This window comes from Podarcis liolepis (genome assembly GCF_965112155.1).
Source record: "Podarcis liolepis genome assembly, chromosome: 7".
NCBI lineage: Eukaryota > Metazoa > Chordata > Lepidosauria > Squamata > Lacertidae > Podarcis > Podarcis liolepis.
The window spans coordinates 74,154,083-74,181,021 of NC_139561.1; the positions used below are offsets into that span (position 1 = coordinate 74,154,083).

Below are 26,939 nucleotides of genomic sequence, written 5' to 3' on the forward strand. Positions count from 1 at the left end.
GTGTTAAGGCTAAGGGCTGTGGACATGTGTGACCCTACTCTAACCCTCTGGGAACGTTCTGACAAAAAATCCAAAACCCAGAGACAGGTGGAGTTGGAGAGTCCAATCGCCTCTAGCTTGGACACCAGTCTATGGGGGAGGATAGTGTTAAAAGCAGAGCTAAAATCCACAAACAGCAGCCTCACATAACTCCCCGGCTGCTCCAGATGGGACAGAGCAGCATGGAGAGTGGTATTGATGGCGTCTTCCGTGGATCTATTTGCTCTGTATGCAAACTGGTAGTTGTCAAAAGTTGATGGAAGACAGGATATAATGTGACGGCGCACCAGTTTCTCAAAACACTTCATGATGATTGGAGTCAGTGCAACTGGTCTATAGTCATTCAAACTACTGATTGTGGATTTTTTAGGCAGAGGGACAATAGTTGACGACTTCAGGCAGGGTGGGACAATAGACTGGTGTAAGGACTTATTGAAGATCTTAGTAAAGACCCTCGCCAGCTGATCCGCACAGCCCTTCAACACCTTTTCAGTGATGCCATCAGGTCCAGCCGCCTTCCTCGGATTCGCCATCCTCAAAACCTGTCTCACCTCATGTTCCTCTACCGTGAATGAGGGGCCCCTATGGGCTGGTGGCTGTAATACCGGCGTCTCAGGTGGCTCCTTCTCGAAGCGAGCAAAGAAGAGGTTAAGCTCCTCTGCCAGCAAGGGATCACCGTCGACAGCACCAAGGTTAGGTTTGTAGTTTAATCTAAGCATATCAGCATGTTCTTTTTGGAGCAGTGTTTATCCATATATTCTCCGAAACGTTGCCATTCCTGTCTAAGTTTTTGATTTGACTGCATTCTCATAAATGCAGTTAGCTTTGCCATTTTCATAAATTTGCTTAATTTATATAGCCAGTCAGCTTTTGTAGGTATTATCTCACTCTTCCATTTGCTGGCAAATACAATCCTGGCGGCTGCTGTAGCATATGGAAAAATTCCTTTCCTATTCTGAGGTATGTCTTTTCCCAACAGGCCTAATAAATATGCCTCTGGTTTCTTTTGTATAGATGCTTTTAGTACTTCGTGAATCATACCCCACTATCCTTTTGATTTTTCGCATGTCCATCAGGCATGAAATAATGTTCCTTCTTCTTCGCCACATTTCCAGCATAGGTTGGACTTCTGTTTGTAGATTTTGGCTAACATGGATGGCATTAGGTACCAACTAAAAAACATTTTCTTAAATTCTCTTTTATTTCATATCAAGCAGTGAACCTAATGTCTATGCGCCAAAGCCTTTCCCACTGGTCCACACAAACTTTTTTCCTTAACATTGCACTCTAAAGCAGGGGTCAGCAAACTTTTTCAGCAGAGGACCGGTTCACTGTCCCTCAGACCTTGTGGGGGGGCCGGACTATATTTTTGGAGGAAAAATAAACGAATTCCTATGCCCCACAAATAACCCAGAGATGCATTTTGAATAAAAGGGTACATTCTACTCATGTAAAAACACACTGATTCCTGGACTGTGCGCGGGCTAGATTAGAAGGTGATTGGGCCGGATCCGGCCCCCAGGCCTTAGTTTGTCTACCCATGTTCTAAAGGGAAAACATTCCACTTTTTCAGAAGTGTGGGGGACCAGTCCCCTAATAAAAAGTTAATCAAACACGCAATCAAGCTCCTAACTGGGAGATTTAAATCTTTGAGCTATGCTGCTCTTCTCATTGATAGGACAAACCAGTAAGTAGTGGGGTAAATCTTCAGGCACATTACCTCCACATGGGCAAACTATTTCTACTTAAGGAATCAGCAATAATGATATTCTACTGTGGCAGAGTGTGTATACAGGAACTGAAGAACTACAAAGGAACTGGGTATGTTTAGCCTGGAAAAAAGGAGACTGAGAGGAAATACGAAATCCATCTTCAAATATCTTAAGGGCTTCACATGGAGGAGGGAGCATGCTTGTTTTCTCCTGCTCTGGAGTGTAGGACTCAAACCAGTGGCTTCGAGTTGCAAGAAAGGTGATTCTGACTAAACATGCGAAAAAAACATTCTGACAGTAAGAGCTGTTCAGCAGTGGAACTGACTCCCATGAGAGGTGCTGGACTCTCCTTCCTTGAAGGTTTTTAAACAGAGGTTGGATGGCCATCTCTCATGGATGCTTTAGCTGAGAGCCCTGCTTTGCAGGGGGTTGGACTAGATGACCGTTGGGGTACCTGCAACTCTAAGATTCTATGATTCTATGTGTATGAGAAAATTGCAGTAAAATGCTGCTGAACTTTCACGAGGATTTGTTTGTTTTTTAAATTGCAAACTGAAATAAACTTGAGACTGGAAAAGTAAGAAACTCCTTCATTCATTCTCTCCTTGTTTCCAATGTAGCTCTTTATACTCCCCTTGTTCCTGATGCAGATCTTCACTCACCCCTTCTTCCCTGGTTGGGTGGGTGGCTGGGTGGGGAAGGTGCCATTTTTGGTTTACTTCAGGTGCCAAATGTCTTGGGCCAGTCCTGGGGAGAAGACAGCCTTTCGAGAATTTCTCCACCAACTCCCAGGCCCAGCAGCTCTCTATTCCATGGGTAGTCAAACCAGTGGCGTAGCGTGGGGGTGCAGGGGGGCGGCGGCCGCACCGGGCGCAACATCTGGGGGTTAGGGTTAGGGGGCGCAAATCCACGGGTTAGGGGGCGCAAATCCATGGGTTAGGGGGCGCAAAATACTTGCCTTGCCCCGGGTGCTGACAACCCACGCTACGCCACTGAGTCAAACTAAGGTCCAGGGACTGGATCCGGCCCAATCGCCTTCTCAATCCGTGGACAGTCTGGGAATCAGCATGTTTTTACATGAGTAGAATGTGTGCTTTTATTTAAAATGCATCTCTGGGTTATTTGTGGGGCATAGGAATTCGTTCATTTCCCCCCAAAAAATATAGTCCGGCCCCCCACAAGGTCTGAGGGACAGTGGACCAGCCCTCTGCTGAAAACGTTTGCTGACCCCTGCTCTATTCCCAGCCCCTTTCAGCAAACACAATTTTAGCTGATCTGGCACAGACTCAAATACATAGTCAAAAACAGAAATCTTTGTTTGGATTGCTGGGTGCGGGGAAAGGGAAAGTAAGGTTTATCAGCCTCACAAAAGGCAGCAATGCTTTCCCAGGAACCAGCAATCAACCAGCTGTTAAACACTTAACGGCACATCCTTCACTGACTCTGAAATAAAAGGTTGCACAATGATTTCATTGGAAGGAATTCATTTTAAGGAAAATTTTGGGCTTCTGCAGAATTATATGTGGACAGTGTGCATATGCAGGATGCTTTATGGGTGGCCACAAGTTACGGAGCTCTCCTGTCGAGGGACTGAGCTATAGCCTTGGGGTGGATGGCAAAAATCAATAAAAGGCATTCTGCACCTTCATCAGAGGGAGCAAGTGGGAGAGATACAGAGAGCTGCTATTACCAGGGACCAGGGAGGAAGCAGGGGAGGGGGAGGGAAGGAGGAGATGTGGAATGGGCTTTTGGGCACTCTTATCATAGAAGAGTAGGGGGTAGGCTCTCAAACCCTACAGTTGGTAGGAGAGGTCTTATTGATCATGCCACCACTAGGGTCTGCCTGATTGGCATTGACTTGTGATGGGGCCTTTTCTGTGGTGGTTCCCCATCTGTTCTCTGATGAGCTGATCCTTTATCCGTCATTACTGAGTTTCAGGAGGAATTTCACCCACTCTCCTCACCACCATACTGCCCCTCCTTTTGAGGTCCCCCCCCCCCATTTTGACCCAGATGGACTTGTGTGCTTCAACCCAATTTGACAGAATCCCAAATCAACTCAAATCCTTCCCAGTTAGTGAGAGAGCATTTTCTCTGAGTGGCTGTGTGGCCCTGAGGGAACTTTCATGTGAGTATTAAGTTCAATCTACCCTTGCTGTGTACAAGACCTGTCCTAAAAGAGAAATCCATTCTGCACCTTTCTCCTCGAATTATATATTTTCTCCAGTTTGTTCAGTAAGGTGTTACCAGGATTTATCTCTGGACTCTATCTGCTTTATGTAAGTGGCTTTGCTAACATATGGAACAAAATATTGAGAAGAGTCCTAAGGGCTAAAGAAAGAAACATTCTTCCTCTGGGTCTGTTTCTCACCCCTTGCCAAGTAGAACAAATGGCACAGCACCTTTATCCTTTTGACATGTATGGAAATGAGAGCTGGACCATAAAGAAGGCTGATCGCCGAAGAATTTATGCTTTTGAATTATGGTGCTGGAGGAGACTCTTGAGAGTCCCATGGACTGCAAGAAGATTAAAACTATCCATTCTGAAGGAAATCAGCCCTGAGTGCTCACTGGAAGGACAGATCCTCAAGCTAAGGCTCCAATACTTTGGCCACCTCATCAGAAGAGAAGACTCCCTGGAAAAGACCCTGATGTTGGGAAAGATGGAGGGCACAAGGAGAAGGGGACAACAGAAGACGAGATGGTTGGACAGTGTTCTCGAAGCTACCAGCATGAGTTTGACCAAACTGCGGGAGGCAGTGGAAGACAGGAGTGCCTAGCGTGCTCTGGTCCATGGGGTCACAAAGAGTCGGACACGACTAAACGACTAAACAACAACAGCAAGGTACAGACAAAATATCTAGGATGATAGTGATCAGTCCTGCTCCCCTGTGGGAGAAGAATAGACTTTGAAGGTTAAATCATAGTCTGAGAGCTAGTAGTTCCTTGTATTTTTCTCTCAGAGAGCCAGTGTGGTGTAGTGGTTAAGAGTGGTAGACTCCTAATCTGGTGAACCAGGTTCGCGTCTCCGCTCCTCCACATGCAGCTGCTGGGTGACCTTGGGCTAGTCACACTTCTTTGAAGTCTCTCAGCCCCACTCACCTCACAGAGTGTTTGTTGTGGGGGAGGAAGGGAAAGGAGAATGTTAGCCGCTTTGAGACTCCTTCGGTTAGCGATAAAGCAGGATATCAAATCCAAACACTTCTTCTTCTTCAGTTAAAAGGCAATAACAAGGCAATAAGAGTTATTACCAGCTTGATTACTGAAACAGATATTTTGAGACTCCACCCCTACGCCCAGCCCAGGATTCATTCTTCAACCATCATGCAAATATTTGTACAAGTATTTGTGCAAATAAATTATGTCTATATGGAAGGCACTTTGTTTTATGGTGGGGTTTTTAAGGGATGTTGACAGTAGCCTTGTAAAATAGGGCAGAACTCATTTTGCAGAAACGGAAATCGATTCAGATATGAAATATTACAAATCCAGAGCAACTCGGGTGATGTTGTTCAGAAGGCAGAGCCTAAAGCAGGCTTTCTTAGACTCAACCCTCCAGATGTTTTTGGCCTACAACTCCCATGATCTCTAGCTAGCAGGACCAGTGGTCAGGGATGATGGGAATTGTAGTATCAAAACATCTGGAGGGCCGAGTCTGAGGAAGCCTGGCCTAAAGCCTATCCCAAACTTGCATTTGCCACGAAGTCTGCCCATTAAGCCATGCAAATCCTACATATCAGATAGGGATGAGCAACTCTCCTTTTCTATTTCTCTCCCTTTCTCATGTTGTTGTTGTTTAGTCGTTTTGTCGTGTCCGACTCTTTGTGACCCCATGGACCAGAGCACGCCAGGCACTCCTGTCTTCCACTGCCTCCTGCAGTTTGGTTAGACTCATGTTTGTAGCTTCGAGAACACTGTCCAACCATCTCGTCCTCTGTCATCCCCTTCTTCTTGTGCCCTCAATCTTTCCCAGCACCAGGGTCTTTTCCAGGGAGTCTTCTCTTCTCATCTCCCTTTCTCATGTTTGCAATCTATCTTCAGTTCTCTACATTCCATCTTCAGTTTGCTTTTTTTTTTAATCATGAAAGTTCATCACCATTTCAGTGTGAATTTCTCCTAATATACACATTTTGTAAGCAATATATGCTTTTTGGCAAGCATATGCATTTTAATGCACACTGATTTGCTATTTTGTACATTTTACTTGGTTAGAGAACTGCCCTGCAAAATTTGGAGAAGTGGAAATTTTGATGGATGTTTTAGCTTGCATTTTGATTCAGGATGTATGAGTTAGGTAGATTCACCTTTAAATGTGAACTGAATTTAACACACACACACACACACACACACACACACACACACACACACTGCCCTTTGTCCCCCACCCCACTGGGCATGCTATTGTTTTTGAGCCCAGCTTGAGGACAAAATCAATTACAAGCAGCCAGGGCAGGAGCCACAGGAAAGGGAAAGTAAGCTCCCTCTCTCACCTGCTGATTTCTCTCTTGCAAGTTTTCACTATGTTGCAGGAATTTATGTATAGGGTTGGGGGGGTTGCCCCTCCAGCAGATATCATGCACATGCAGCCCACTACCAAAATCACCACAATCACTTTTGTGACTTTTGTGATTTGTCCCCACAAAACACTTCATCACAGTTTCTTCCTATCTATTCAAAGGGCCTCTGCTGCACAATATCAAATGTAACAATTCACTGATAAATGTATCTATGTACTGGCTCACTGGGAAAACTTCAGAAATTCATATAGACATGTGAGCTCAGCTACTCAGCAGCCCTTCTGCCTGAGTGATAATTCCTGGCACGTGATATCTGAGTGCCAGACAGGTAGCCATTCCAGAAATAACAGACCCAGATGGAGACAAAAGGGTGTGATTAACTTGGCCGGAAACAGGGAAATGTAAATATCTCCTTGTTACACTTGATGGGTGTTTGGTGGAGGGCAAAGGGAACCATGGGGCAGGGTCCAGGATGCTCAGATTACTGCCACCAGACCTCCGCTTTCATGATGTAACCATGAAGTACAGTGGTACCTCTGGTTACATACTTAATTCGTTCCAGAGGTCCGTTCTTAACCTGAAACTCTTCTTAACCTGAAGCACTACTTTAGCTAATGGGGCCTCCCACTGCTGCCGTGCAATTTCTGTTCTCATCCTGAAACAAAATTCTTAACCCGAGGTACTATTTCTGGGTTAGTGGAGTCTGTAACCTGAAGCGTATATAACCTGAAATGTATGTAACCCGAGGTACCACTGTATTAGTGATGTAGTTGGGGGGGGGTGTAACATGGGGATTACCAGATAATAGAAGTTTGGGTTCTCTTTTGTTTGGGGTTTCCATCTTGTTCCACCTTGTGGCAGGTGGGAGTCCTGTCACAACAGTCTTCAATAAAGACCAAGCCTACTGGCTGCTGTTTTGCTCTGGTATTCCTGGCTGGTGTCCATGTTGTTTGTCCAAAGGAGCCCTCAGATTTCTCCGTTAACACCTAGCCACTCCCATAAGATTACGAGGGACTGAGCACTGACTGGAGTCTAGTTTAAAATTCAACACTCTTTGCCTCTCGAACATTGTTTGTCTAGGTTCCCAGATGTTGTTGGACTATAACTCCCATCGTCCGCAGCCCTCTTAGCCATTGGTCAGGGATGATGAGAATTGTTGTCAAACATCTGTAGGCTGAAGAAGATGGCTTCCTTGCTTGAACATAGCCATCAGAGTTTCCCACCACCCATCCTATTTATTTGCACATCTACAGAAAATAAAATCAAAGTGAAGTCAGTGTAGAAAAGCTTTTTAAAAAAAAGGATTTATTGATTCTCAGGAAAAAGTGTCATCATTTTGTTTGGCAATCAGATAACAGGTTGAAAAACACGAAGATGTGAAGCCATGGAATACTCTATGCAGAACAGTTTTGCTCCGAGCTCAGATGCAAATAGTTGACACCGACAGTTAAGCAGCAGAGGGAGTCACTTGCTTTGGATCAGACATCACTGGAATAGAAAATTTTGAAGAAGTCAATATGATCTTGTTTATGTATCAGGGAGAAACTGTCCAATACTTCCCATGCAACTGTAGAATTTTATTGAATAGTAATGGCTCAGTTTATGGGTATTTTGCTCTCTGAATGTAACTCATCCTTCTGGTTTTACAATCTGCTGACTGCTGCCAGATGCTAGTTGCTGTCTATAGGGAACAACTGACTGCCAGCCAGCCAGCTGTCTGAAGGAAGAACTTGTGGCATGAACTGCCTTGTCCTCCTGGCGTGGGCATTGTTTTACATTTTTCTTTCTTTAAAAATAATAATCCTAGTAGCTTGAAACACCTAGCAAGCACAGCAACTAATGTGTGTCTATGAATAGGCTAGGGCAACTTCCCCTTGGGAAGTGCTTCATGACCGACCAATAACATCCTGCCCCAAGGGACTTCGTATTGGTTGTGGTGGTGGGGAGATGGCTTCCCCTGTGTGCTGATGGAGCACACAGATCCCTCCCCCATATCATGCGTAGATTTCCCCACAGCTCTGACGCTGCTGACTTTTCATCAGTCGGTGAAGATGCAACTCTTCAGCCTGGCCTCTGGGAGGGAGCTGAGAACTCAAAACTGTCACAAGCCACTCAGATAGAAGTTGTTTCTCTGTTGCTAGTTGATCTTAAATTTTAAGGGTGTTTTCATATATATGAGTATTGCTTAAACAGTTTGCTGTTGTTTTATTGCTGTATTTCTGCCCTGGGACCAGTTAGTGAAACATTGGGTTGTAGCCAACTAAATTCTAGCCAGAGTAGAATTATTGGAATTAATGGCCCTAAGATAATAATAATAATAATAATAATAATAATAATAATAATAATAATAATAATGCATTATTTATACTCCAACCATACTCCCCAGCCACTCTGGGCGGCTCCCAACAGAATATTTAAAACACAATAAAACATCAAACATTAAAAACTTCCCTAAACAGGGCTGCCTTCAAATGTCTTCTAAAAGTCAGATAGTTGTTTATTTCCTTGACATCTGATGGGAGGGCATTCCACAGGGTGGATGCCACTACTGAGAAGTCCCTCTGCCTGGTTCCCTCACAGTGAGGGAACCGCCAGAAGGTCCTTGGAGCTGGATGGAGTAATGTCCGTTAATTTCAGCGAGTCTGCTTTGGAAATGTTTAATGTTAGATGCAACTCAGAACAAAGAGACAAGTAGCAGACCACTTCAGGAGATTTGTCTGGAAGACAGGTTCCAGGGCAGGCCATATTCTAACTTGCAATATGGGTTGGGGGCTTCAGAGCAGGCCATCTTTAATCCATGATGTGGACTCCTTGAACAACTCCTCAGTCCCTAAGAGGATCAAACAACAAAGTACTTCTTTTATCCTCTTTAGGCAAAAACCTCCCCCAGAGCCACTCACCAGCTAGTGAAGTCCTTGGCCTTCCAGGAATCAATGACCTCAGCAATATTTCCTGCTACGTTCCCATTGGGCAGCTTCAGGTCATCATGACCATTTCCATTGAAGTTGCCACAGGAGGCACAGACTTTTCCTTCCAGGCTTTCACTGACTTCCACTGTCATTTCCCCGCAGGCCCTGAGGAGAACTTTTACATCGGAGGCCAAATTAATTACGACGCCATCCTGAGAGAGGCTTATGGAGACACCTGCAGATACCATTGCTGGGAGTGTCACTTGGTGCCCATTGACCTGAAATTCAGAAAAGGAGGGTGAAAGGTGTTGTGTTAATGGTTAGAGTAAGGAAGGAACCCTTTTTCAGCTCGAGGGCTGCATTCCCTGATGGACAACTTTCTTGGGTCCGCATATCAGTGGTGGGTGAGACCAGAAGCCAAAGTGGATGGAGTAATGGGTGGACTGTTACTGTTGTACGGTAGGCGACCTTCCAGCCTCACAAAACCCAAAGGTTTCTGCACAGGCATGGACAAACAGCATTCCACCCTCCCTCCATCCAGGCAAGCAAAAACATTATCACAGTTCAATAAAACATCCCAGTCAGGCAAAAGCATGTGACGAGATATGGAGCAGGACTGGTAAGAGGTGTGCCCTAGGGAAAGTCCCAAGGGCCAAAGGGAGAGGCCTGGAGGACTGCATTTGGCTCCTGGACTCGAGGGTCCCCACCCTTGGTCAAGAGGAATGAGTATGCAGAGACAGTTTGCATATTCCTACTGATTCATCATATCCAAAATCACTCCAAATTCAGTAGCTGTGTAACTGATTATCACACACTGAGCACAAACAACATGAAAGGCAAGCCCGTGTGTGCTGTGTGTGTGTGTGGTGAACTAGAGCACCAATCCCAGAGCACAGCCTATTTTCTTATCTGGTCATTTTTCTTTCCTGCAACAGATTAAAGTCTGACCAATTTGGGAATTTGGTGTGAGCCTCCATACTTGAACCCCCCCCAGGGACAATTTTCCTCCACAGAACACAGTACAGTGGTAGCTCGGGTTACATACACTTCAGGTTACAGAGGCTTCAGGTTAAAGACTCCGCTAACCCAGAAATAGTACCTCGGGTTAAGAACTTTGCTTCAGGATAACAACAAAAATCGTGCAGCAGCAGCGCAGCGACAGCGGGAGGCCCCATTAGCTAAAGTGGTGCTTCAGGTTAAGAGCAGTTTCAGGTTAAGAACAGACCTCCAGAACGAATTAAATACTTAACCCAAGGTATCACTGTACCCTTTTCAGTCTTTGCTTTTACTGCTGTACAACTTTGGTTTGTTCTGCCACCGTCTACTTCTCAATAGCTGGGCCCTGAACCACCATCCCCTCTTTCTGTCCTCATATATTGTCCATTATTCATAATCCTTTAGAGCGAGGAATGCTTTTCTAGGGCCATATTCTTTCATGGCAGCATTCTGGGAGCTACATGGCAGCCAGTGCCATAGGAATAAAGTGGGCAGATCCATGCATGCAATTCTTACCTTTGGATGGTAGGATACATCGCAGCCACACAAAAGTAAGTCTTTTAAACATGCAAACATTTCTACCATTCGCCCAGGTGAGCAAGAGGTAGAATCACAGCTCAGAGGCACATTCCAACCAAGCAAAAGCACTAATGGGAATGGAATGGAGCAGACCAGTGAGGGGTGTAGTCTGGCTATGGGAGTAGCCTGGAGAGAGTACTAAGGGCCATACCACGAGGCCTGGAAGACATCTTGTCTCCGGGCCCCAGATTTTCCACTTCTGTTTTAGACCAGAGCCAGAGGCATACCTATTGTAGGCTCCCTTGCACCCTTGAAAAGGAGCTGTATTGCCCCCTCCAAAGCCAGGAGAGACCATGGGTGAGATAATTACAATGGAAGGTGATTTAGGCTTACTTTTGGTTTTTTGCTATCTTACGTAGTTATTGGTGTTATGTTTTCTTTTTACTTTTATTTGCTTTCTTTACCTCTATATTGTAAGCTACCTAGAGAATTTTAATGAAATTTCACTACACAAATGCAGAAAACGAGCAAACAATTAAATAATGGATTGTCTCCAACCAGCATCTTCTCTGAGCAGACCCACTGAAATCAATGGGCTGAAGTCAGTAATGTTTATTATGTATGACCTACACAGGAGATGACCCCAGATCCTGCCTACGGAACTTACCCATGCCTCCTTGTTTGTTTTTACAGTGATAAGCATCCTTTGGAAAAATACGTGTATTATCGATACTGATGGCAAATCCATTTCGTTGCATTTCTTGACCACTGCTATGATCCTGAACCAAAGGTGGTCATTTTCATTGCAAAGGGAAGCCACCTCGTAAGCTCCATCATAAAGGATTCCCCCAGAGACGCCATCAAAGGAGGTCAACCGTGCTCCAGGGACGATGATGCACTCGCCTTCCTGCCCCCTGCAACCACGCACACCATTGTGGAGGCGACAAATCTCTCCTAACTGGCAGCTAGTTCCCTCACAGACCAGTTGGCCTGTTGGGCGACAAGTGCAGCTGGTTGAACAACCTTCAAAAACAATAGTCTCGCCAGCCTGGAAGATTTATAACGCACAAAAGGGAGAGGGAGATAAGAAAAGTGTAGTTAAATTAAAAATTTAAATGCATAATTATATATGATTGATACTAGAATTCCATTTGCAAACAAACATTCAAAATGTATATTTACAGAACCAAAGTATTTAAAACATGCAGCTATACAACTAATCCACCTTGCTGACAAAGATCTGTATAGTTAAAGCTATGGTTTTCCCAGTAGTGAGGTATGGAAGTGAGAGCTGGACCATAAAGAAGGCTGATCACCAAAGAATGGATGCTTTTGAATTAAGGTGCTGGAGGAGACTCTTGAGAACCCCATGGACTGCAAGAAGATCAAGCCTATCCATTCTGAAGGAAATCAGCCCTGAGTGCTCACTGGAAGGACAGATCCTGAAGCTGAGGCTCCAATACTTTGGCCACCTCGTGAGAAGAGAAGACTCCCTGGAAAAGACCCTGATGTTGGGAAAGATTGAGGGCACAAGGAGAAGGGGACGACAGAAGACGAGATGGTTGGACAGTGTTCTCGAAGCTACCAGCATGAGTTTGACCAAACTGCGGGAGGCAGTGGAAGACAGGAGTGCCTGGCGTGCTCTGGTCCATGGGGTCATGAAGAGTCAGACACAACAAAACGACTAAACAACAACATACAACTATACAACTATATCCATAAGGGTATGCCAATGCTACACAAATGATAAACTGATAATAAAATAGATACTAAAAGAGGTCACATTTACTTGCATTAGCATTAAATCAATTTCAAGCCTGACTATGCTATGTTCTCTCTTCATATATTGCACTTGCTTCCCTATGTCCCTTCCTGCTCTGCTCCATCAGCTTTGCTGGTCCAGAGGTTCTCCCCAACTTGTCTCACTCTCTCTCCGTCACTCTGCAGCCTTGGCCTTTCTCAGCAACCCTTTCTCCTCGTCTACTCTATGTGACCCTAGGGTGAGCATGAGAAGGTGCCACAGACGTGTCTTCTTTTTCTGGTGGCCAATGCATGAGCGGCCATCCTAAGGAGGTTAGACAAACTAGCTCTTTGGGTTTGCTTAGAGTGTTATTCATGGACACCGCCACTTTCACTGTACTTACCTTTATGTAGCGCCCACCATGCGAACAGCCACAGTTCCCCACTGCCACACACCTGTCACCGTCAAACAGGTAGCCATAATCACACTGGCAACCTTCAAAGCATTGTTTTGTGCACTGGCCTGGAGTGGATAAGCTGGTGCAAGTGAAATCACAGGTCTTTGTACACAACTCGTAGTGGCTGTTGGATGGGCAAGTGAGAGCTGAAAAGGAAGGGAGAGAAGACAAGTTATGAAAGGAGACAGTGATGGTCCAGACACATACGGAACATTAGCTAAGCATTCTTAAGTTAGGGGGCAGGGGAGAGATCGCCTATATTCATTAGGGTGTATGATAAGGGCAAAGGAAAATAGAAATTCAATAAAACACCTACTCCATTTTTAAAATTTGTGGAAACCTGCCCACCCATACCTGCAGAAGCCCCACCTATGCCTGCCCCACACCTGATTCTGTATATGTAGGGTAGGCAAAGGTGGCTTGACCAAAATGGCCTCACGGGCCAAATGGGAAGGGTGTTGGTGGACCTAATTTGACCTGCAGGCTGGAGGTTCTCCACCCTGATCTAAATGCTGAAGGTGAAACCATTTTCTATAGGCAATGCATCTTCATAAACAGAGGCTGAAGAAATTCACTTTTTATTTATTTAATTTTAAAGAAATAGCTTATTTTCTATGGGATCCAAATGCAGATACCACTGAAGTATCTGTTGGCCAATATAACAGGATGGATGGATGAGAGAGAGAGAGAGAGAGAGAGAGAGAGATCAAGTCATTATAACCTGGAGCATTAACATAAGGAGTGCTTGGTGGGGAAAGAAGATTAGAAAATGTAGGCCTTTGACTAATTAAATAAACAGTGGCATTTTAAACTGTGGGGGCAGTATTATCGTTATTGGTTACTATGTTACATATTCTTGTGTTTTTATATTGTAAACCACCCTGTGATTTACATAGAAATTTAATAAATAACATAGAAATTTAATAAATAATAATAACAATAACTGCAGGTTGCTGCTTTGCAAACTTACGGCAGAAGCTGTTTGTTCTCCAGGCTCCAATTGTAACTCCTGCAGCCTGACATGCAGCTACGTAGGCCTGGATGCTCCTACAGAGAGTTTCTCCTGCACCATTGGCTGCACACATGTCATACAGGCAGTGGTTGAAGTATTCAGCAGGGTCCACCAAGGAGTGACAGTGCCTGAAGGGGCCAGATTGGGCTTGGATCATTCCACAGGAACTCTCCGGTCGGTATGGTGCTGTCTTGGCTGCATCACAGACGGGGCATTTATCTCCACAACCATCAGAGCATCTGATACCATCAATGGGAACCTTCCAAGAGGCTCCAAACTCGATCACATTCTGGGTTCTTTCCCCCGTGGGTAGAGTAAAGTCATCAGTCTTGTCCTTATTGAAATTGCCACATAGGCCATTGACATGTCCCTGATAGTTACTGGGGACAGACACCAGGACATACGAGGAGGTGTCAAAAAGGACTTGGAGACCCAAGTTGGACTGGAGAATAATATTGTTGCCTTCCTGGTTGGCCCAGAGTTTCCCATCGTTTGTCTTCATAGGCAGTGTATAGAGCTCTCCATTCACCTGCATTAACCACAGAGAAGGTGACCATGGACACAGTTTAAAATTGTCAGAATTTAATGGATTTATATACCACTTTTCAGGCAAAGAATGTATTTTGTAGTTTTATATTATGATTTTATTCTGTGAACCGCCCTGAGACCTGTGCGTATAGGGCGGTATATAAATAATAATAATAATAATAATAATAATAATAATAATAATAATAATAATAGAATGCCTCCAGAAGCAGTTTACAAATTAAGGGTTCCTCTAGACTCCCACTATTCTGGAAGGATTCAAACACACAGCAGAAATTTAGGTTTGTGCCATTCAAGTGGATTCAAGCACCCTGTCTCCCTAGGGCAACAAATCCACAGGCTTTTTTTGCAGAGTAGATAGAAATGTATTAGGATATACACTGTAAGATATAATATTAAAACCATTTTAAATATAAATTTCCTTCAAAAAGACAAAAGCAAGCATAAAATGTACAATAAATACCAGCACAACTAATACCTCAGAGCCAGACCACACAATACCGTTACTACAGGGCAAATCATAATTTGTTAGTCACTAAAGACCTAAAGACCATAGTCAAAAGGGATCAAGGGTTTGCAACAGAACAGCCCTGCAGTGTTGCCAGTGGGTCTTACTCTCTGGTAGTTGCTGTGCAGTTGGGAGGGGACATGGGATGCCCCAAAATGAATGCTTCAAAAGGATTCTGAGCCGGTACCTAGCACTCATCAGTTCAACCTAAACACGAGTGGGTGGAGAAATCAAGGCTAGCTTCCAGCAGCGTCATCCTAGTCTAAGATCCAAGCAGCTTGCTTGTTTCTCTAGTGGACCTCCCTAAACTCCGTAAAACCCTAAAAAATGAAATCAACACACCCTACATTTCCTATACAGTTTCCTTATCACTTGCACGTTTTTATTTCAAAATCATGTTTTATTGTTTAAAGCATTTATTTAACAGGTTGCTGCAGGGGAAAAAATGGAGAATTGAATTTAATATTGGAAAAAATGAGAAACTGAGACAAACCCAGATTGTAAGATAGGGTGCAGTGGACATTGGGAGACAATGTTCTCCCAGGGACTCCTGCAATTGTAGAAACTGCTAGTGAACTTTGCTGGCATTTCTACTTCAAAGAGGCTAAACCCAGAACAGAACTTACCTTGACTTTCCACTTTATTGCCCTCTCAATGACAACGGTATTTCCATGACAAGAGACCACAATCATCTTGGTAAAAGACTTTTCATTCTCCACCACCACTGAGAAGTTTGCCAGCTGAGAACCCACACCGACAACTTTAGCTAAAGTATAAGTGCAGGTTCCTTGGAAGTCGTAGGCCCGTCCATCAAAAGTTAGGTAGTGGGAGCCTGCGGCCAAACTGCATGTACCAGAGCCTACAGGATGACAGCCGTGGACACCATCCTTTACCCTACATTCCTCATGGGGCCCACAGGAGAAGTCCAGGCATTGGACAACTCCATTGTCTGCACATTGGCATCGTTTCTGGCAAGAGGAACCGGGGTAGAAAACTTCTCCCTTCTTGTAGTAGTTGCCCTGGTGCTCACAGCCACAATCGCCAATGGAGACACATTGGTCCCCACTCAAGATAAACCCTGGATTGCAATAGCATCCTTCTTTGCAGGACATCTCACAGCAATCAGGAGCCGAGAAACCATGACAAGTGGCAGGGCAACCGTTTCCGCAGAGCTCGTAGTAAGAGTTGGGTGAGCAGACAGGGCCTGGAAGAAAGGACAAAAACAGACTGTGGAGAATTTCAAGCTAGGACAGAGGTTGTTTCAGAGACATGGTCAGGAAGAGGTCTGCCGGACTGTTTTGCCTATTCTATTTATGCAGTGCCATCTACTGGTTAGTTTTTAGTGAAGGCTGTCATCTGAATTCATATTTAAATCCATTAATGGAATAGTTTGAGAATATAGAAGTATCTCATTGATCATCATCATATCGCTTTGCCCTGCAGCACTTGAAATTGCTGAAGAAATTCAAAACGAAGCCTGTTAAGAGATGTTACAGCATTTTAAATGCCTGGATGGTTCAGACTAAGAATGATACTGCTTCCTTGCTCCTCTCCAGGATCAACATTTAAAATTGGATAGATGTGAAACCCCGCTACTTGAATTATCAAGGTTGAAATGAATTTGACACTTAAATGTTCAATCTGAATGTGGAGATCAGTAAATGCAAAATGCTTCACATCTAATGTCAAAATTGCTATATGCAGATTGGATTCCGACTGAATTTTTCAGGGGAATCTTAGCTCTGATGTGACCTGTATGTATCAAGTCATGGATGTTGCTGACAAGTCAAGAGGCCTAAACAAAAAGATTCCAACTGGTCTTTCAAAATCCAAGGGTATTTAAAAAATAATAATCTTAAGCATTATGGGCTGTATCCAATTAAGTTTTACTCATTATAGAGCCATTGAAATTAATAAAGCTAAGGTAGTCATGTTCATTCATTTCAACTGGTGTACTCTGAGCATGACTAACATTGAATAACAGACCATAAGAGTTAAGACTTTGTCTCTGCTGAGGAAGAGAGAGGATCCTGTTACTATTTGCCTTTATACAATGATCTGGTACCTATTCAAATACTCTGATGAATGCTGAAATACATTTAGGGAGAAAAGAATCTAATTGCAAACCTCACATTTCAAAATTTGATGAATGTCAAGTTTATGCAGCACTTCCCTTCAACTCATGCACATCCCTAAAGTTAAACTAGGGGAGGGAGTGCAGCTCAGTGGTGGATCATGTGCTTTTCATGCAAATAACAGCTGGTTCAACCCCCAGCAGCCCCAGGTATGACTGGGGAAAGTCCCTGGCTGAGATCCTGGAGAACCAATGCCAGTCAGTGTCAACAATAGATGACGTGAGTTATGGAAGCTTCAAGAGGCAACACTTACTGCAGAAGGAGTTTGATCTCCATTCTTCAATCTCAACATCCAGAGCCTGACATGCTGCCACGTAGACGCTGATGGCATCACACATAATTTTATGCTGACCATGATACTGGCAGGTGTCAAAGACGCAATCTGTGAAGTAGGGTGTTGGGTCAAGGACATCATGGCATCTCCAGAATGGCCCATCCTTTTTGATGAGGATGCCACAGTACTGGTCGCCCTTGTAGGTTTCTTTCTGCGCATCTCCACATGGCGGGCAATCGGTGGTGCAACCCGGTGTGCACCCAGGGGCCTCTCCGACTTTCCAGCTCTCTGCAAATTGGGAGATGCTGGATGCATGACTCCCATCCTTCATGGTCAAGTCATCATTGGGGTTCAAGTTGTTGTTGCCGCAGAGGCCACAAACGGCATTGGCGTACGTACTGGGTACAGTGACTTTGGCATTGGTGTTCCAGTCAAAGGCTACCGTCAGGCCAAAATCAGTCTTGATGACTCCCTCATTCCCACTGATGTAAGCTTTTATCTTGTCTTCATGGTAGAAAGGCAGGTTCACAAAGACGCCATTGACCTGAAATGTGATGCAACAGGAATTGTTACCGTAAAGCCATATCTAATGGAAGGCTACATTCACACCATGCATTTCAAGCAGTATGATAGCACATTAAACAATTGTGGCTTCTCCAATAGGATCCTGGAAGCCAGAGTTTGCAAAGTGTGCTGAAAGTTATCAGGGAACCCCTATACTCAGAGTTCTCTGTGAATAGGGGTGGACTGTTAAAGCACTCTTTCAGAGTAAAAGCAGGTTAACTCACTGTTGCTGAGCAGCGGGGATCCTGCTCTCACTGACTACAAACCACCTTTGCCTAATTCCATCTTCAGGAGCTGCAACTGACAGCCCTCAGTGGGCCACCAGCTGCATATAATCCACAATGAATTGTGATTGTGGCTGTGCAACATCTCTACGTTATGTAGCCTATACTCTGCATAAGAAGAGCCCAGGTAGTTAAGGCTACAATGTCCAAAGATACAGAAACTATTCCAAGAGCCTCAGCCACCCTCCCAAGGGGTCCTGAAAGGACACAAAGAACCTCCACATACATACATACATACATACATACATACACCAATTTCCTGTGTCAATACCTGGATCCTGCGTGGATGCTCCTGGCTCATAATCACGGTTACATCATAGACCTTCAATGTCACCACTTTGGTGTAAGACACTTTTGGGTTGCCTCGGTTGTTGTTCTCCACATTGACAGTGAAAGGCCTGAGAGTCGGGTCCTTAGAGCAGAGCCCAACCAGCTGGTAGACACAGGTACCCATGAAGTCATATTTCTTCCCATCAAAAGTCGTATAGTGAGGGTCCCCAGTTGCTGAGCAAATAGCAGTGCTTACGGGATAACAGCCCCGGACTCCATTGACCACGGTGCACTGCTCACTGGCTTTGCAGCCAGCTGGTTTGCACACCGCAAAGCCCAGGGTGGGATCACATGTGCAGCGGAAACCACAGGTCTCATCAGCCCAGAATTCCTCTCCGGGTTTGTAGTAGAGCCCATTGTAGGTGCAGCCACAGCTCCCGACAGGCACACACTTGTCTACGCTGAGGACGTAGCCATCATTGCACTGGCAGGTTTCCACGCATGGCTGCGTGCAGAAAGAGGGAGCCGTGCGGTCAGAGCAGCTGGCAGGGCAGGCATTGCCACAGAACTCATAGTGGCTATTCTGAGGGCACGGCAAGGCTGTAAGGAGGAGAACATCAGGAATTTAAGAACTGATAAAACGTGCTGAAGTCTCAACTTCGCAAGAGCTCTGATTGCTGATATTTACTGGGAGTTTAAAAGTGCACTTACATGAAATATACTATCCTTTTCCCAGGATAACATAAGGTCCAGCAGCCACGTGGTCAGATGGATTAAACAATAATAGAATTAAGCAAATTCATGGTGAATAGGTTGCTATGTTCTACCTTCACTGTGGGAAACAGAATGCCTCTGAATACCCTTTGCTGGGACTCTGAAGTAGGGAGAGTGCTGTTGCACTCCTGGGTTGCTTGTGAATTTTCTATGGGCATCTGATTGGCTGCTGAGAAAGCAGGATGCTAGACCTTGTGTTCTTATGACTCAGGTAGCAAAATGTCTTGGTCCAGCCATGCTTCTATTCATTCCAATAGCCAAAGAGATTCACGAAGCTCTGCTGCTAGAGGAGTGATGTAGTTCATGGATTTGTTTGCTTCAGATACAGCTATTCTCAACCACAAACTGATTTACAAAGCAAACAGGGTATCTCATTTGAGGTTTTCCTCTTGTTTATGCTTTTAGCAATGAAAAAGCATGCGCTTAGTGGGCTATCTTGTGCACTGTGGCTTTCTTTCCCTGCCTCTTTGTGTGGCGTCAGATATTTGTGGAGGGTTGGAAGTTGAAGGCCTGTGGACTATTAATAATCACTGCTTCTCTAAGCCATAGGTGTCATTACATACATTGTGTGTATAAAGGAAAAGTACTCACCACAGCCAGAGACTGTCCTCCAATCATATATGGTGGCACCCTCTTTCCTACAGGTCTTAGCATAGGCCTCCAAGGCCTGGCAAAGGATGTTCTTGGCTCCTCCATTGAGACACACGTCATAAATGCAGCTGTCAAAGAAGTCATCTGGATTCACTATGGAATGGCATTCTCTGAAGGGGCCCCCTGAGGTTTTGCTGATCAGCCCACAGTACTCTTCCTTTCCATACAGCGCCCTCTTGCCCTCATCACATGTTGGGCAATTCCCTCGGCAATAATCCCAGCAAAAGGGGTCCCGGTCCTTGACTTTCCAGCTGCTGGCCCAGCTTATGATGGAGGCAGCCTTGGTGCCATTGGGAAAGACCATGTCGTCTGCAGGGTTTTGGTTGAAGTTTCCACACAGCCCACAGATGGTCCCATAGTAACTGCTGGGGAGAGTGATCACCAGGTGCCATTTCCAATCGTATGTCACTTGGAGGCCGAAATCTGTTTGCAGGACAGCATTGGTGCCGCTTTGGTACAGCTTGATCTTGCCATATTCAAGAGTCAGTGGCAGGCTGACAATGTTGTCATTCAGCTAGAGGCAGAAATGCAAGACAACACACACAAACAGGAATGATTCCTTTGGTTTTCTTTGACTTTTTGGAGATTGTGCCACACAATCCCATGTAGTCACAACTTCAGGAAACAGGTACAGCCAGGTTGATCCTAGCCTTATAACCCCACTTACTTGGCAGCAAGTCCCACTGGATTCAATCGGACTTGTATCTCAGCAGACATGGTGAGGAATTGTGTTGTTACCACTTAAGGAGTCTTGGCTCCCATCACCATCATTGTTACGGCTTTTCAAAAGGGGGAGAGGCAAGGCAGCAGTGAGGATGTAGTGAGGCAAACACACCAGCAGAGCCAATTCTGCAGATGCATTTGCACTGAACCAACCCTGCCACTGTCTCGCCCCTCGCCACAGTGACACAAGCTCAGGAAAATGAGATAGGACACCCTGGCAGCATTAAGATAAATTCAACTGTGTAAATAAGTTTTGTTGGATGCAATAATGGAATACTGAATGGTATAGTTTTTTGTAAAGTATGCAGGGATTTATGATATGTAAAATGAACCATGGAAAGAGAAGAAGGGAAGTCAGTGATATCTTAAGCATGTAAAATGAGTATTTTAATTTGTAAAACAGAAAATATAACAAAAATTATATACAAAAAAAAAAAGGAAAATGAGATAGGATTCCTTGATAATGAGGGCCTTTTAGTTACGTAATAGCATGATGGTCATTACCTCAGTCATTCAGAGTGGTATAGCAATCTGATCTGCAATCATTTGTTTCTCTTCTCCATCCTGATATTAGTATATACTCTCCCCCCCCCCTTACTCTCTAATGCTACTTTAAACTTTTGGGCTCTGGCTATATATCGGAATGAATTGCATTACACTCAGTGGGGTCATCCCACCCTGACTATTTGACATACCCGGATTCTTCCAGTTTCCTGTTTGTGGATGGAGATCTTGTACCCATAGACATAGATGTTGGTCAGACGCACGTAGGACACAGCCTGGTTGCCCCTGTTGTCGTTCTTCTCATCGATAGTGAAAGGCACCAGCGTAGCATCGTTCCCACAGTACTTGGCAATAGTGTAAGAACAAGTGCCCTGGAAATCAAACTTCTTTTTGTCAAAGGTTTGGTAGTGTGGGTCCCCCCAGGCCCAGCAAATTCCTGAGAAGTTAGGGATGCATTTGGCCTGGCCGTTCACAATCCTGCATGTTTCTTTTTCTCGGCACTTCAGGGATTTACACGGATCTGGAATGAGAGGGGCGAAATGTGAGTGATTGCTGGAGGCAATTCGGGGTGAATATCTAATTACGTGTAGCCAGTACGGTGCCTTCCAGATGCTGTTGCCCTCCAGTTCCCATCAGCCTCTGCCAATATGGCAGATGGTCAGGACTGATGGGAGCTGTAGTCCAAGAACACTTGGATAGTACCATGATGCCCTCACAGCAATAGGGGGAAGCAAAAAAGGCAAGAGTAACACATAACCCTCACTTCCTGTCCTAGTTTTATTGGGCTAGAATATGTCCCTGAACTCTGAAAATGCTTCTTGAGAGTATGGGTAGAGGATAGCGATGTGTGTGTGGATAAGTCATAGAATCATAGAGTTGGAAGAGATGGTAATGATCATCTAGTCCAACCCCCTGCAAGGCAGGAATATGCAGCTATCCCATACGGGGATAGAACCTGCAACTTTGGCATCATAAACACATGCTCTAACCAACTGAGCTATCCATGTCTTTCAAAAGCCACTACCTGGGCAGCAGGACCATATTAAAGACAAAGGGAATCATATTACAAGCACCTCCATGCCCTAGTCAATGGTCAGGGACAATGACGCCACCCTGAAGGGTCACAGTTTCCTCATCTCATCCTTTAATTAATCTCTCCTTACCCTTATTAATGCAACCCATGACTCCATCTTGGATCTTGCACATCTCATCGGCAGCACAGCTGTGGGCCTCACAAATCACTCCCTGGCCTGGGATGCAGTGGCAGATCTCCTGGCATGCATTCAGCAGAACCTTCTCATTGGGCTGGTGGGAAATTTGGAAAACAATATAATATAGCAACAACAGAATTAGGGCAGAATCAGATCTGCTCTAGAGGTGTAGGTGAAGGTGGCAAATAGCATCCAGCCAAGAGTTCTGAGTATGGTTCTCTGTTGCAACTGGACCTGAAGTCAATAACATTATTTACGAATACATGTCAGCTTCTAAATGCTCTGAAGCAACAAATGATGGCATGAAAACATTAACAGGTATCACATTTCAAGGAGAAAGCCATTAATTGGTCGGGTCACCAGGGCTGGTAAAAGATACTATCCCATCACTGGTGTTGCATTACAATTGACACACAAGTCCGGTTGCCTTCTGTATGTGGAATGGGAAGGGGTGCCATATTCCCTCCAGTAGCAAAATATTCTGGGTCAGTTGTGTAGGTGACAGCACACATACAAATAACAAGGTGAGATGTAGCCAATTCCTTTAAAGCTTTGCATCCTACTGAATCAGGTAACTGGTCCACCTAGTTCAGTATTGTGTACACTGACTAGCAAAGACTCTCCAGGGTTTTAGACCTAGAGATGCCAGCCAGGATTAGACCCAAGCCCTTCTTCACGCAAGGCAGATGCTGTGCCACTGAGCTGCAGCCCATTCCTAATTGCGAATGGAATGAACATCAGAGGAGCTGGACTCCATTTTAGAGAAAAGGCGAAGTGTTTTTCACATAGAAAGCTTCTTATTCTCATTTGCTTGTTTTTATTTATTTCTTTTTTTTCTTGGAAGGAAATAATAATTTTTTATTTATACCCCACCCTCCCCAGCCAAGGCCGGGCTCAGAGCGGCTTACAAGCAATAATAAAAACAAGATGAATGATTACAATTTAAAAACAAAAATAAAATATAACATTAAAATAATGGAACATTAAAATATTAAAATGTAGCCTCATCGCAGGAGGAGAAGGAAAAGAAAAAAGAAAGAGAGGGAGGGAGGGAATCAAATTGGCTCCAAGCCAAAGGCTAGGTGGAACAACTCTGTCTTACAGGCCCTGCGGAAAGAAATCAGATCCTGCAGGGCCCTGGTCTCATGAGGCAGAGCGTTCCACCAGGCCGGAGCCAGAGTTGAAAAGGCCCTGGCTCTGGTTGAAGCCAATCTAACTTCCTTAGGGCCCGGGACCACTAGGGTGTTGCTATTTATGGACCTTGAGGCTCTCCATGGGGCATACCGGGAGAGGCGGTCCCGTAGGTATGAGGGTCCTAGGCTGTGAAGGGCTTTAAAGGTCAAAAGCAGCACCTTAAATCTGACCCTGTACTCTACCGGGAGCCAGTGCAGTTTGAAAAGCACTGAGTGAATATGCTCCCATGGCAGAGACCCCGTGAGGAGCCTCGCTGCAGCATTCTTTACCCGCTGGAGTTTCTGGGACAGCTTCAAGGGCAGCCCCGCGTAGAGCGAATTACAGTAGTCAAGCCTGGAGATGACCATCGCATGGATCACTGTGGCCAGGTCGGGGCGGGAAAGGTAAGGGACCAACTGCTTGATGCGGCAAAGGTGGAAAAATGTTGCCTTGGCTGTTGCTGTAACTTGCGCCTCCATTGAAAGGGAGGCGCCAAGGATTACACCCAAACTCTTAACGGAAGGCAATGGCACTAATTGGGGCCCCGCAAGAGAAGATAGAGTTGGTCCCTCATCCCCATGCCATCCCGACCTAGCCATAGGACCTCTGTCTTCGAAGGATTTAGTTTCAATCGGCTCCCACGAAACCATCCAGCCACAGCTTCCAAGCATGTGGTCAGTGTGTTCGGGGCCGAGTCGGTGTGGCCATCCATCAGCAGATAGAGCTGAGTGTCATCAGCATATTGGTGACAGCCCAGCCCAAAGCTCCGGATAATCTGGGCAAGGGGGCGCATAAAGATGTTAAAAAGCATCAGGGAGAGAATTGCGCCCTGCGGCACTCCACACACCAAGGAGTGGCGCGACGACATTTCCCTCCCTAGTGCCACCCTCTGTCCCCGACCAGAGATAAAAGAGCACAACCAGTTACAGGCTATGCCCTGTATCCCCACGTCTGCGAGGCGGTGGTCCAGAAGATCATGATCGACCATGTCAAAGGCTGCTGACAAATTTAAAAGGATCAGCAGTCCTGACCCACCTCGATCCAGTTGTCTACGGAGATCAGAATGCTGGATTAGATAGGCTTTAGGTCTGGGCTCTTCTGTTTCATATATAAACATGGCGTTAGTAATTCTGTCATATCCTTACATTTAAAAATTCATTATTCTGCCATTTGCTGCACCTCCTCATAACAAGGACAGTTCATTTGTTAGGACTTTGTTACTTCCAGATTACAAAAGAAAACCGCACCTCAAGACACACAACTTGACTCAATTATTCAAAGGCTGTGAAATTCCCTAAGTCCTAGAAATTATCACAACAGCTTGTGACTTGTGATTCGAAAGAATGTAAAACTGAGCAAGCACAGAGGTAAGAGCAGATAAAAACAACTTGATCCATAATGATTGGGGACAGTAAAAATAAAAAATGTAGTTTAATTTTAAAAGGAGGAGAGGAAAATCAGGTTCAGAAGACCATCTACCTTGTAGTAGCGTCCATTCTTTATGCATCCACAGTCTTTTGCGGGGACACAGCCAACACCATCAAAGAAGAAACCATCATTACACTGGCAGCCCTCAGCACAAGTCTTCGGACAGGGTGCAGTGTCTGTGATCTTGGCACAGGAGGTGGGGCAGAGCTGGGCACAGATCTCATAGTGACTGTTGGCAGGGCAGCGCATAGCTAAATTGGAAAAGAAAAAAAGATATTAGACCAAAAGAACCCCGGTGCTTCTTAAAATGGTTGTGAAAGACAGCATGTGAAATCCAAAAGAGGGACTAGTTCTTTTTCCTGGCTAGAATGTATCTTTGAACTCTGATCATGCTTCTTAATTTTCTGGATAGAGAGGGGTATAAAAGATTGGGGATAGATACTGGCCCACTGTACAAAGATAACAAATAACATCAATTGCTCCACCCATTTTTGCTCTGGCTATGCTCACTATTGGCATATGGACCCAAAAAGGTTACCAAGAAGGACACATGGTCCCAGGACTGAAAAATGTCCCCCCACCTCTACCTTAGACTTCTGGCTCTGGCAGGAACTCATTGCAAACAATTCCGTAGCTGGTGTGTCAGAAATAGTCAAGAGGGTGATCGCATGTGATTGGAAAAGTCAAATGAATTCAGCCTTTGCAGAGCCTGAGACATTTTAGGGCTTTACAAATGAGCACACCCCTCTAGTTTAGCCCGAAAGTGACATGGAACCAGTTCAGATTCTGCTCCCATTTCTCTTCTCCCATTTCACGTCCCCATGAATGTTCAATCCCCAGTACTTACGACAGAAGCAAGGGCTCCTCCAAGGCTCAACAGAGACCCCAGTCGCTTGGCAGGCAGATACGTAGCTCTGGATGCTGTTGCACAAGACCTGGCTGTCCCCATTGCCCATGCACAGGTCATAGATGCAGTCGCTGAAGTATACGTTGGCATCGACCTTTCCATGGCAAGCCCTGAAGGGGCCATCAGACGCAGTGAGGATCCCGCAGTAGTGGCGCTGTTTGAAGATCTCCTTCTTCCTTTCATCGCAGACTGGGCAGCTGTTTCCAGAGCATCCATCTGAGCAAGATCCAGCTGCCCCATGGACTGGAACCTTCCAGGAAGCACCAAAGTCACCTGCATTGGAAGTTGTGCTCCCATCGGGTAGCAGGAAGTCGTCATCCTTCTGCCCGTTGTAGTTCCCACAGAGGCCTCGCATCTCACTCTGGTAAGTACTTGGGACTGTGACTGTCACACGGTAAACTAGGTCGTAGCTCACAATGAGACCAAAGTCAGTTTCTATCAGGATTTTTGTGCCGTGTTGATAGGCTCTGATCCGCCCAGCAGACAAGGATATAGGGACGGTATAGATCAAGCCATTCACCTGCAAGAAGGATTTCCTGTTTGAGAAGGGTTGGTTTTTTGAGGTCGCAGTGGAAAGATAACCATAAAGCTCCTAGGAGGAACATATTTTATCCTAGCCCTCTCAGTGATGATAACCTGAAACAGGTGTGCTGAAAAGGGCATGTGAGGAAGAGTGTGTGTGCTTGAGGATGCTAGCTCACCCTACCCTCATTGCTGTCACCCTTCTCAACCTCCAGATAGGAATGGGGGAGAAATTTGATTCGGTTTGCATTTAAAAGTGAATTTACGTTTTCTGAAACCATATGAGAACCAAAACACCACTATCCTTGGAATTTTCTGAATTTTGCAATACAGTTCTCTGGCCAAGTAACATGTACAAAAATTGCATATACAGTAGCAAAGTAATGTTTGTATAAAAATGCATATATTAGTGAAAATGACATATAGCAGGGGTAGGCAACCTGAGGCCCATGGGCCACAAGCGACCCACAGGGGTCATTTAACCGGCCCACAAGCCGCCCCCAAACCGAGCTGCCTGCTCAGTGAGTCCCCGCATGTTGCACTAAACCAGCGCAGTGCAGTGT

At 45.1% G+C, this 26,939-nt stretch overlaps 1 protein-coding gene across 1 annotated transcript in view; it reads right to left on the reverse strand.

Annotated features, from left to right (window-relative positions):
* Window positions 1-7,544: 7,544 nt before the first annotated feature.
* LOC310710935 (IgGFc-binding protein-like) overlaps window positions 7,545-26,939 on the reverse strand; it is a 31,171-nt gene continuing 11,776 nt past the window's right edge. Inside the window, exons 9-21 of the mRNA XM_083512274.1 lie at window positions 25,795-26,374; window positions 24,999-25,198; window positions 22,299-22,440; window positions 21,327-21,655; window positions 19,849-20,422; window positions 18,485-19,083; window positions 17,345-17,909; window positions 15,583-16,160; window positions 13,861-14,431; window positions 12,837-13,036; window positions 11,360-11,740; window positions 9,169-9,455; window positions 7,545-7,756 (exon numbers count right to left, since the gene is read on the reverse strand). Of these exons, the coding sequence (XP_083368400.1) occupies window positions 7,747-7,756; window positions 9,169-9,455; window positions 11,360-11,740; window positions 12,837-13,036; window positions 13,861-14,431; window positions 15,583-16,160; window positions 17,345-17,909; window positions 18,485-19,083; window positions 19,849-20,422; window positions 21,327-21,655; window positions 22,299-22,440; window positions 24,999-25,198; window positions 25,795-26,374 (5,016 nt within the window). The 3' untranslated portion in view covers window positions 7,545-7,746. The remainder of the gene's footprint in view (window positions 7,757-9,168; window positions 9,456-11,359; window positions 11,741-12,836; window positions 13,037-13,860; window positions 14,432-15,582; window positions 16,161-17,344; window positions 17,910-18,484; window positions 19,084-19,848; window positions 20,423-21,326; window positions 21,656-22,298; window positions 22,441-24,998; window positions 25,199-25,794; window positions 26,375-26,939) is intronic.